Raw genomic sequence first — 12,836 nt, 5'->3', positions numbered from 1 at the left:
TAGTGTAATACCAAACACAGTATAAATAATACAGTCACTAGTCCGATACTGCACCAAACATCCGACTAATTTAGTCAGTACTATCCGGTGGCTATTTATCCTATCCGACAAAAATAGTCAGTACAGCCCGAGCTGCCAAACGAGGCCTTAGTTTTTGGGTTGATATGTTTAATCTAAATTTTTTTTTTTCAAATAGGTCAGCGCAAATAATGGAATGATATTGAAGATAAAGCTAGGGCCTAGTTGGGGCTGATATTTTGCTTCTTAATCTTGTGGCCTTTTTTTGTATCGCAGAGATCGATGTTACCTTTGAGTGGCTAGGTCCTTTTTATCCACTTCTAATAGTGTATCATTCTATCATTTTCAATAAATTCCTTGAGAAACTTACAAGAAATAATTAATCTAAGTTACAGAGAAAAAAAGACAAATATTTCAACCAAGATTGAATACATTAACATTTAGAGCGTATGGTGGAATTGATCTTCACGCGCTGTTGTGGAATCGGTCCTCCAACGCGTATGATGTTTTAAGTTTTCCACACGGCCCGCGTTGCATGATTTTTTTGGCGCAGGCATCTTAGCATCCCGTTTCATTAATTGAATTAGCAAGTCAAGTCAATAACCCCAGTTGGGTTGTGTAACTAAATTTCTACAAGGAACAGTAAGTCAAGTCATTACCAAAGACTTTTTGTCCATTAATTTCTCCAATCCAATGGCTTCCTATTCTGTCCACAAACAAAAAGATGAAAAAGAAAATACGATTTTTCTGATTTGGATGTTTTTTTTTTTGGTTAACATCATGTAGTTACCACTATAATTATGGATTATTCAATTAGTAAGTCAAATGAATAACTGGCCACTCGAGTCGTCTTTGTCTAAATCGAGGCTTACCTAGAAAAAAAATGAAGTGCGAAATTCTCTCTTATCTAATTTAATTTCTAGCTATAAAAGTAAGTCAAGTTAATACTGTGACCTGTTTTACTTGTATATTGGTAGATTTGTTTGATTTTTATTTGCATTTTCCACACATCAGTGTTATTGAATGATATTGACAAAGAAAGATAGGGCCTAGTTTACGTTGAAAAGCAGATTTTGCTTCTTAATTTACAGTATTTTGTACATCGATCACGTCCTTTTCGAACAATTAACCTTGCTTTAACTACTACAACTGTAATGCATACTTTTCTCGTCTAAGAGGTGATTTTATGTGTATATATATGCTTGCAATGTTGCAATCTTCTTCCAAATTGCTTTCCAGTTTTCAATAACGGAGCTAAAATACTTTTTCTTCTTCATTGTTGTTAAGATGCAGGGTGAAGGAAATAGGTGCTTCAAACTATTTCATGCTTCAATAATTGTGGTCCTAATTTTGTTTCAATGTTGCAACCTTTCCCTATCCTTTGAAGTCAATATTTCTTCAGGAGGGGCTGGCCACAGGGATATTGCTAAGGTGCCGAAGGTGATGAGGTGCATAGACAGGGAAAGGGAAGCACTCCTTGCTTTCAAACAAGGCCTCGTGGATAGCAACAATCTCCTCTCTTCGTGGGGAAGCGAAGCCCAAAAACAAGATTGTTGTGCATCATGGCAGGGAGTCTATTGTGATGAATATACTGGTCACGTTGTCAAACTTGATCTCCAGGACCATTCTCTTGGTGGTCAAATATCAAGTCAGGTTGGAAATCTTACTCACTTGCAATATCTCAATCTCGTCCACAATGACTTTGCTAGTGTTGCAAATCTTAATTCATGGCTCCCTCACCTTTCATCGTTAACCTATTTGAGTCTCAGTTCGATCAATCTCAGTAATTCTTCTGACTGGTTGGAAGCAATTAATATGCTCCCTAAACTTACAAACTTGTCATTGTCTTTTTGTGGTCTTCATTCTCCTCTTATTCATTCCAGTACTTTTTTTAACATAAATTCTTCAAAATCTCTTGCTCATGTTGACCTCAGTTCCAACCAACTTACTTCTTCAATATTTTTATGGTTGTCAAACTACAATGCCAGCCTTGTTCATCTTGACCTCTCTGACAACCAAATTGAGGGAGGGATTCCGCAATCTTTTTCCAGGTTATGTAATCTGCAAGCATTGAAACTTTCCAGCAACACTTTGAGTGGACAGCTTTCCAGGTTGGTTCAAACATTAATGTCTACATGCCCTGATCAGAACTCATTTGAGATTCTGTACCTCTCAGACAATCTTCTTTCTGGATCAATTCCTAATGTCACAAACTTTTCATCATTGAAAGAATTATTGCTCTCTAGAAATCAATTGAGTGGAACAATACCTGAAAGTATTGGGCAAATGCCTAAGCTCGAGAATATCGACCTTGGAGAGAATGCTCTAGAGGGGGTGGTTTCAGAAAGCCACTTCTCCAATCTCTCCAAATTAACTTATTTGGATTTGTCCTTCAACTCACTAAATTTAAACTTCAATTCTAATTGGGTTCCTCCTTTCCAATTGGATTACATAAATTTGCGATCTTGCACAATAGGTCCGCATTTTCCAAAATGGCTTCAAACTCAGAAAAATTATTTATCTCTTGATATTTCAAATACAGGAATTTCTGATATCCTTCCAAGTTGGTTTTGGGACAAGCTGTCTCATGATGGTTTTTTGACTAGTATGAATCTCTCTCTGATTGATATGGATCTCTCCAACAACCAAATTAGAGGAAAAATTCCAAATTCAAGATTTGAGTTTCCCTCATCTTACCCTCCTAGCATGAATTTGAGTTGGAACCAATTGGAAGGTCCAATCCCTTCATTCCTTTCCAAAGCGTCATCTCTAGATCTCTCCAACAACAAGCTTTCAGAGTTAACTTCTTTCTTGTGTCCAGTCAAGGTTAGTTATTTAGGCTTTCTTGATGTCTCAAGCAATTATTTATATGAAGAACTTCCTGATTGTTGGATGCATTTTGAACATCTAGCCTTTCTAGATTTGAGTTACAATGCTCTCTTTGGGAAAATTCCTGCCACAATGGGCTCTTTATTTTCAATTCAAACACTGAAGATGAACAAGAACGGATTTGTTGGAGAATTGCCTTCATCCTTGAAGAATTGTACAAGGCTCGTGGTCTTTGATGTTGGAGAAAATAATTTATCAGGGTTAATACCTGAATGGTTAGGGATTGGACTTCCAAAGTTGGCTATCCTTATCCTCCGTTCTAATCACTTCTATGGAAGCATTCCGTTGCAGTTGTGTAATCTGAAACACCTTCAAATTTTGGATCTCTCGATAAACAATATCTCCGAAAGTATACCTAAATGCTTCAACAATTTGACTAATTTGGCTGAAATAGGAAATTTAAATCTAACCGTCAGGCATGAGTATCGCGTTAACGTCAATGAGCATGGTCCAGTCAGTTATAAGAATGGCTTCATCCGTCTCAACCCAAAGCGTTATTATGATGACGAAGTATCCTTGATATGGAAACGCACAATGTCCAAATACAAAAGTACTCAGGGGCTTGTAAAGAGTATTCATCTATCGAGCAATCGAATAGCTGGGGAGATTCCTAATGAAATTACTGATCTTTTTGGGTTGGTTTCTTTAAACCTATCAAGAAACAATTTAACAGGTCAAATAACTCCAGAGATTGGGAAGTTGGCTTTGCTACAATCCCTCGATTTGTCAAGCAACCAAATTTATGGAGGAATTCCACCAAGGCTTCTTCAGATTTATGGTCTTGGTGTCTTGGACTTGTCAAACAACAACCTGTCTGGAAAAATTCCCATGGGGTCTCAGCTCCAAACCTATGAGCCCTCTAGTTTTGATGGGAATCTTCTGCTTTGTGGAATTCCACTTCAACAGTGTCCAGAGGAGCAACCAGAGGAGCATCCAGATGAGCATCCAGATCAAGTTGAAAAGAAGGATGGGTTTATAACAACTGGATTTTATGTGAGTTTAGCGCTTGGATTTGTTGTTGGATTTTGGGGAATTTGTGGGAGTTTGATATTCATCAAGTCATGGAGATACACATACCACAAGTTCTTGAACTATGTATACGATTGGCTTTATGTGAGGGTAGCGTTGATAAGACGACGAAGAATGGTTGATGGATAAACTGTAAGTACTCTTCCACATAACTATAGTGTAATGACATGGCATCATTGCCATCATGATTAATATCAATTTGGCCTCTCTAATTGTCTTTAAATTTGTGACTAATATATGCTATGTTTTTTTTCTCAATCTTTTTAGCTTGTGCATCAACCGTTTGCAAGCCATGCTCCCTTTCAGCTGGAAAAGAAGCAGATAGAAGTGCAATTTGAAGTTACAATTTAGGGGCCTTTATGTTTTTGCAATGCGTTATTTTGATCATCTTTGAGGGGGTTAATTAGGTCATTTTCATCCCCCTTTTGTGTGTATTATATATCCTGATTCAATAAATTTCCTTCCAATAGTTCAATCAAGACTTGATCCATTAACAAAAACACAGAATTTACATTTTATGATCTTCCAACTATACCCTGCAGTGCAGTATTCAATTTCAATGTCAAAACAAGTAGAACATACAGCCCAGTATATCTCAAATCACCGATTGCTTGTTTTTTACGGTTTATACCAACACAAAAGGGCATTCGATAATTATTTTATTTTGAGTTTTTATGTTTGTGATAAGAGGAGAAATACATAGAGCATATGAGATAAAAAAGACCAAGAGTTGAAAGGATAATGCAAGGGATGTACAAGAAATGTAGGAGCCAACAAATCATTATCGGAGTTCAAGACTTTTAAGGAGTTGAACCCTTGCACGATGACATGAGTTCAAATCCCGTCAGTGGCTAATCTAACACCTAACTTGCCAAAATCTATCGTTTGACCCAAAAAAATAAAAACAAACAAGACAGAAACAGCAAACAGAGGGAACTAGAAATTCAACAAAGTCGGGTACATTTAACTATTTCAAAGCATGGAACACGCTGGTCAAGGCTAACAAACCGGAAAAACAGAAGAGAACAAAAGAACACAAAAGGAAGCAGAGATTTCATTTCCCTGCTTGCACAAGCTATCCTTGAGAAGTTCAACGGTGGCCAAACCCGAACACCAGCAACTCAGTAAGTATTACAAACCCAGTCTGTTCATAAAAACAACGGCAGTTCTGAACCGGACCCATTATCTATCTGGTACCTATAGGCCAATCATAAGAACTCTCAAGGTCCCAATTAAAGTTTCAGATCTACGAACACAAACACAATTCAAGGGACGATGCATCACAGAGTATTCCTACCACCAGAGCTATAGCTTCTTGAATGGAGAGCACCCCATCATCCCTACGAAGAAAGGAAAAAAGAGCACATTATCAATTGCGTAAAATAATCTATCCAAAACATCAGAATCAAACAAAGCCTTTGATAGTCTATGCAGGTACTGGTAAATTACTTCGGAACTAGTAGTTCTTGGATTCATATTTCACATCTCTGATCTTTACGCAATTAAACATGGCAGATTTGGTAGGGCATGAATTGATCACGTTCCAGGAAGGTTTCCCAATTGCATTGTTCAAATTCAACAATATGAAAAAATAATCATAAACAGCAGCACACATTTCACACCCCACTTTGACAGGAGGAATAATTAGTATTCTTAGTTCAAATGACAAAGTCCTAACTTCCCTGTCAGCGATTCTAAGGGCGGACAAAATTTAGTCCCAAAATGGACAAGTTCGAAGGCGACTCCTCCATAAATTATTCCAAACACCAATACCTAAAATAACTCAGATACATCGCAGCTTATTACCAGAAAACATCCTGGAAAAGATCATCTCTTAATTTTTTGGAACTTGGTTATAAGAATTTAGAGCAAGATTTTTTTCCTAAAGAAGTCATTTTGCACAGAGAGAGAGACCACTAAATTTTTAATTAAACCCAGGTGTGGAGAATAATTTGTTGGGGAAGAATAAAACCCCTAGGAGTAAACATGTGGACAACTCTAATATTATGAAAAGTGAATACACGAGATTATCCACATAAACTAGTTTCCACCCCGCCCCACCCACTCTTATTTATTACACATCATACAACAGTAGATTGCATACACTAAAGGAGAATTTAAAAATGCAAATGGTAAACATGACGATAACAGAATTGGATATAGAACAAGACATGCAAGCTTAAACGCAATGTTAGAAATCTAGCTCTTAAGCATCATGGACCCAGACGTTACCATCATTGACGTCACACCAACGTTTTCTACCACCAATCACCGGCAATAAATTGCCTGATCAATATGGGGAGGAATTTGCTTTATCTCAGTGCCAAGTTCTTGCTCAATTCTATACCTGCAGGAAAGAATGAATTAAGTCATTCCTCATTCATAAAACCCATTATATACAGCAAATTTGGATTTGGTATATAAATATACATACAAGTTGAAACGGTCCTCATAGGTGATCAAATTCACAGCTAAACCAAGGTGTCCAAACCTTCCAGATCGACCAACCTGCATGTGAGATACATGCATACACACAGCAAAAAAGTAGACAGTAAGAAATAAATCGTGTAGATATGGCATCAGTTTCTACTCTATCTATTTCTGCAGATACTGTTTCTTACACACCCTGTGAAGATATGTCTCTGAGTTCTTCGGAAAATCAAAGTTAATGACAACATTAACAGCTTGAATATCTATTCCTCTTGTAAAAAGATCTGCAGTTATGATCCCAAAAAGAAAAAAGAACAAAAAAGAAAAGGATTAAACCAAAATATCAAGTATCCAAAGCATTCATTACAAACGTCAAAATTTCAACCATACGAAATGCAACTTAAAACAATAGGAATAACTCATGAACACAGAAGAACAAATCATGAAATAGAATGATCAAGCCAACCACGTATAATACGAGTCATAAAACAGTTTATCACATGCACTATTTCTTTGATATCATCACAAGTGCTAAAAACCATCAGAACTTCATGGTCTAGAAAAAGTACTCTCAGCAAACCTCCAAAAAAAATAAATAAATAAATAAATAAATTTGTACTTATACACATACAACCAAAAAATAATCAGCCATATGCTAATAAATACATATATTTTGTAAGGCCACCTATAGTTATAAACAGATCTTCCTAGTATAGAATATATATATTAATTTCCAAAAGTAAAAATAAAAAATTTGAAAATAATGACATGTACAAAGAGAATAAAGCACAACAAAAAAACATACCAGTACAAACAAGATTTCTGCATGCACCATTACGGAAGTCATGAAATACTCTGTTACGATGGTCTTGCAGCATCTTTGCATGGATATAAAAACACGAATAGCCGAGTTCTGTTATTTTCTTGGCCAACAATTCTACCCGATTCACAGAATTACAGAATATGATTGACTGGTTTATTTGAAGCTGAAAAAACAGACCCATCGTCACATCCATGAACCCCGCATGAAGTGAAGTTAAAAGTAAATGATAACAAACAAACAAATAATTACAGTTCATATCACACCTTAGAGAAAAGGGTGTTTAGGCAGTGGACTTTCTGTCTCTCCTCGACAAAGGCATAAAATTGTGTAATACCCTTTAGAGTAAGCTCATCCATAAGATTGATAACATAAGGTTTTTGCAGATACCTATCCTTAAAGTCCTTGACGGTAACAGGAAATGTAGCTGAAAACATCAAAATCTGTCGATGTGAAGGTAAGAAGCGGATCAACTGCTCTACTGAAGGTTGAAATTCAGGGGACAAAAGTTTATCAGCCTGTCAAACATTGACAAAAACATCATTAGATTGTTTCAGCACATGATGCTAAAGCCAACCCACATTTTCACCCTTTCCACTGAAGGGGGAATGTGATCTTAGTACTCTCCCCTCTACAGCAGAGAGAAAGATACCGATCAGCATATGACCTGGCCACCACACTTAAAAACTTAAAAGACACTTCTAATAAGTCAATCATAGATTAGTTAAAACAAATAATGTCACGAGCTTAAAGATACATTTTCACCCCTTCCACTTAAGGGGGAGTCTGATCTTAGTATCTGCCCTCTACAGGAGAGATGTCGATACCAATAAGCCTATGACCTGGCCACCACACTTACAAGACGCTTCTAATAAGTCAATCACAGATTAGTTAAAACAAAAAACGTCACGAGCTTAAAGATACAAATTTAACCTAAAAATTTAATACACTACAAATACTGATCATGCACTGACTAATTGAAATTCAACATAAAATTATATCAAATATCTACTATATGATAGTTCTTAAAAGTGGAACCTAAAACTAGTAGTGCCCAAAAGAAAACAAGGATGACAGAATGTAACCAACAATTGTTGGGAAAAATTCTTATATTATGTAAAATTAGTGGAGTTAGATAAGTATTTACCTCATCCATAACAAGCATGGAACATTCTTTCAAGATGCAAACACCTTTCTTTGCAAGATCTAAAATCCTTCCAGGAGTTCCAACAAGTAAGTGAACTGGTTGATATAAACGCATGATATCATCCTTTAAGCTGGTACCTCCGGTTGTAACCATAACTTGAATTTGTAAATGCTTCCCTAGCTCCTTACAGACTTGTGACGTTTGAAGAGCTAACTCACGAGTTGGAACAAGAATAACAACTGTACAATAATAAAGCACATATCAACACAAAATCAGTTTCTATAACAAATCATAATCCAGCTGCCTAACAGATTGGCAGCCTTTCTATACCAGAATGGCAGCCTTTTAGCAAAGATTTCTACAGTCAATCAAGCAGCATTAAAACAAAAGCCCCCAACAGTCTGATCTTTTGATTGAGCCTAAGATGTGCAGGAAGATGCAATTCGATGGTAGAGAACAAACCTTGTATTACATTGTTATCTTGATCAATTTTTTCCAAGGCAGGGATGCAAAAAGCAGCTGTCTTTCCCGTTCCATTTTTAGCTCTAGCAAGAATATCACTACCGGTTAAAGCAATTGGAATACTTTCTTCCTGAATAGGAGATGGTCTTTCAAATCCCTTCTCGTATATTCCCATCAGCAGCTCACGTTTCAGAAAATAGTCCTCAAACTCATTTCCTTTTGTTGCAGTTACATCCTGAAGGAAATCATTAGTAACTAGAATAGGAAATCTCAAACAACTATTGTTTTAAATATTATTCATTCATTGAGTTTGAACTTTGATGTGAGCTTAAACAACTTGATTTTTCATTTTATTTTAAAAATCACATAAAACTGGAATTGAATGATTTGCTCTTCAAAATCTAGAGAGAAGTATCACATTAACAATACGGTACACATGATAAAGAATTGCATATCAAATAATAAATAACGAACCTCTGTTCTGAAACGTGTATCAGGTGCTGGAATCTTTAATCTCGCTTTCCAATCTTGCGAACTAAAGAGGATAAGTAAAAGAGGAAACCAAAATAAGATACCATGTAGAGTATGATTTATAACCATAATATGTTGCAGGGATAAATAAAAAAAAAAAATGAGATAATATTAACAGATAACTGATGACAAAATATGTTCAAAGAAAAGCTTTTTCAATAGGTATAATATAAAGTTGTAAACCAACAACTAAACAGTTTAATTTGATATTTGAAACTGCCATTATGATTCATTAACTCAAGGGGTACATTGAAACAACTCCGATGTCAAGAACTCCTAAGCATATGATTTATCAGTACTCCAAAATAAATACAATGCAAAACAAGTCTTCACTTACACTGAATAACCAAACCGTAGGTACAGAACCTTTAAATTACAATATCAACCAGAATCATCAAGAATCTTCGTCCAAGAAACAGGTCCAAGGAGCTAACTTTTTAACACAAATGACTCAGATGTACTAGTTTTAGCGGTTTTACTCTAATAAAAAATTCCCTCATATCCTAATTGGGTTTTCCATGTTTATCCTATATAAATCACCCCATCTTGCAACCAATAGATAGTTTAGTAATTAATACTAATTAGTATAATCACTATTTGTGTGGATCCAATCATGGATGGATCCAGAAAAGAACTAGGCCAGTGCTTGTGGTCCTCACTAATTTCTTTTTCTGTTAACTCAGGGGCATCTTAGTCTTGAACCCGACTAGTCCCCAAAGGCATGTGTAGACACTCCAATCTACAACGAGGACAAACAATGGAAGGTGGTCCCACAAGAGTCTACAGACCCATGGAGAATCGAACACAATGCAAATGCTTCCTGAGGCTCTTATCTCAGCTCGTGCTACTACTGGACTAACACCAGGAGATTTTGGAAACTAATCCCCAAGTGCACATGTTAACACCAATCAGAAAAATCAGGAAAAGCAATGAAAGGTTGCCCCAGAGGAGAAGACACATCCATGTACAATCGAACAAGTGACCAATACTTTCTTACACGCTTATCTTCGGAATAGACTGAGGGAGATTTGTGGCGCCCCTCAATTGATGCCAGACTGCAAAAACATTCTAACCTTTCTACAACTTAAATACCCAAAGACAAGCACAAAACAGATTTTCTTTAAAGGACTTATCTTAAAATCGGAAGCTCGAGCACAAGATACATCTGATACCCATACAAATGGAACCTGAACAGGAATCGGAAAAGTTCCTCCATACATCGTAACATCCATGATAGGTCAAAAGCTTATCAATTAAAAACACATCATTAACACCAGATGAGAAAGCAACTTACCTACATTCCCAAAATCAGAATGTTTTCGAACATTTGTCAATGTCTTATGCTACACGACAGCATAGCAAACTACAAAAGTACAGAACTTTTAAAATCATAATGCTACGATTACTATCCATGTCCATAACAAAACCCATTTCACCAAATGGCACAATAACGTAACTAGATTCCTACAGAACCAATTTTTCCCAACCACACATAAAAGCCAACCATAACACAAAACATGCATTATACGAAAGAACGCACACACCTTGGGTCAACAGCTTCCGACTGCACGGTCTTTTCCACCTCATCAACGGCCGAATCAGCACTTGTACTCCCACCCAACTGGCCTCTCCTGAGCCATTGCTGTTGCTGTTGTTGCTGCTGTTGATGCTGTTGGTGTTGTTGCTGCTGTTGAAAGTACTGCTGCTGGTGATGATGGTTCGGCAAAAGGTTCCTCTGTACATACTGCTGCTGATGCGGCGGCCGAGACTGGAATGCAGGGTTCGCATTCATGCCGCCGCCTCTCCCAGCTCCGATCCCCGGAGGGTACCTACCTCTATTACTGTTCATCGCCGCGATTCAGAACCTAAAACCCTAAAAAATTCTGAAAACCTAGAAAAAACAAAAAATAAATAAATAAACAACTGGACTAGGGTTTCTCTGGGTGGCTAGATCGTCACCGCAAAAAGGCGAAACCAAGCGCGAATTTAAAATGTTTTCTCCGCTTGGTAACGAAATTGGGGAAAATTGCTACAAAACGAAGAGAATAAATGAAATCAAAGCTAGGGTTTTGGTAAATTGTGAAGTAAATCGGGGTGTAACTGTACGGATCTTGAGCGAAATGAGTGCCTCTGAGTGAAATTTGAAGGGCTTGTTTGTTTATCTCCAGAGAAAGAGAGAGAATTTGAGACCTAATTGTTGGATTTGGAATCCATGGAAGACACGTGAAAACTCCAGAGAGAGGAAGAGAGGATGACGAACCGCTGTTGGCTAAAGGTCTAGGGCGTCATATATGTTTCTATTTGCTTAATGGCCCCCACGGTTTTCTTATATTACATCAGGAACTCTATTTTGTTTTTTTCTTTTTTTTTTTTGATCTTTGATATAAATGTCATAATTTTGAATTTTCTAAATCAAACATTCATGTCTTTTAGTGATTTAAATAAACTATTTTTTTGTGATAATTTTGGTGTTATATGCATATTACATTGTAACAAATTTTTAATAATCTACTTTTTTTATTACACTCTCCTCCATTAGAGATAATTGTTAAAAAAAAAAAAAAAAAGTTAGTTAGATTCAATTTATTTTCACAATAATGCTACAATTTAGCAATAATTATCTACAATTTAAGATATTTTCTTTCCAAAATAGTTTAAAATATTTTTAAATCCCCCAAAATCAAACGTACCGAAATAAGTTTTTTTTTTTAATAAGTTAAGAGAAAATAGGATTGAGAATAATATAAACGTACCAATGCACAATGTGTACAAAATAAAAATAATGTGCAAATATTAACAATATGTATCAAATCAAACGTATCAAAATTGCAAATAAATGTACCAATTAATGATTTTTGTAAATTCAAAGGTACCTGCAGATAATATATACGTAATGTATTGTACTTAATAATAATTCGTCAACAACTATACTTAAAAAAAAAAAAATTAAAAAAATTATACAGAGCTTTTATGTTGATCACCAACTATTTGAAAATGAAAAAACCATTTGGAAAAAGAAATAATATTAAATATTTGCATAACAAAAAAAAATTGTGATCGAAAAAACATATTTGGAAGAAGAGAAAATATAGTTTAATTACTAATATCTCCACTAAATAAGGAAAAGTGCATCATGCAAATAAAAGGATAAATTCAAAAATTATTTTAATTTAAAAAAAATAGAAGTGAGTATTGGTCAAAGCACTTTAATCAAATTTTAAAAAAGTACAGATGTTTAATCTAAATGATATAGAAAAATTGCAGGAGATTCTAATTTTCCCTTTTATTAATTAGTAGAGATATTAAAGTTTGGATGATTGTTCCTACTTTATAATAAATATTAAAGTTTGGTATCATTTTGTCCCTATTTTGTTTGGATGATTGTTCAATGTTCTTCTCTATTAAAGTGAACACTGTAGGATATTAAAAACTTTCACATTTTTCACCTTCTCACTTTATATATATAGATGAAACTTGAAAGGAGTGTTTGGCATTTGATTAATAAAATAT

General features: G+C 35.6%; 2 protein-coding genes across 2 annotated transcripts; one reads left to right on the top strand and one right to left on the bottom strand.

Moving 5' to 3' along the window:
- The first annotated feature begins 989 nt into the window (after positions 1-989).
- Positions 990-4,411, top strand: LOC137733417 (receptor-like protein EIX2). Its single transcript, XM_068472568.1, has 2 exons — positions 990-4,068; positions 4,204-4,411. Exon 1 carries the CDS (start codon positions 1,306-1,308, stop codon positions 4,063-4,065), a length of 2,760 nt encoding a protein of 919 aa, XP_068328669.1. The 5' UTR covers positions 990-1,305; the 3' UTR covers positions 4,066-4,068; positions 4,204-4,411.
- A 462-nt stretch (positions 4,412-4,873) lies between these two features.
- LOC137733418 (DEAD-box ATP-dependent RNA helicase 8) lies at positions 4,874-11,601 on the bottom strand. Its single transcript, XM_068472569.1, has 10 exons — positions 10,871-11,601; positions 9,270-9,330; positions 8,796-9,030; positions 8,334-8,572; positions 7,453-7,704; positions 7,172-7,352; positions 6,562-6,650; positions 6,371-6,444; positions 6,169-6,283; positions 4,874-5,276 (listed from the first exon to the last, which is right to left on the bottom strand). Exons 1-9 carry the CDS (start codon positions 11,173-11,175, stop codon positions 6,205-6,207), a joined length of 1,515 nt encoding a protein of 504 aa, XP_068328670.1. The 5' UTR covers positions 11,176-11,601; the 3' UTR covers positions 4,874-5,276; positions 6,169-6,204.
- Between the last annotated feature and the right edge of the window lie 1,235 nt (positions 11,602-12,836).

Source organism: Pyrus communis, chromosome 5, assembly GCF_963583255.1.
Source record: "Pyrus communis chromosome 5, drPyrComm1.1, whole genome shotgun sequence".
Lineage (NCBI taxonomy): Eukaryota > Viridiplantae > Streptophyta > Magnoliopsida > Rosales > Rosaceae > Pyrus > Pyrus communis.
This window is presented reverse-complemented; position numbering and strand designations above follow the sequence as displayed.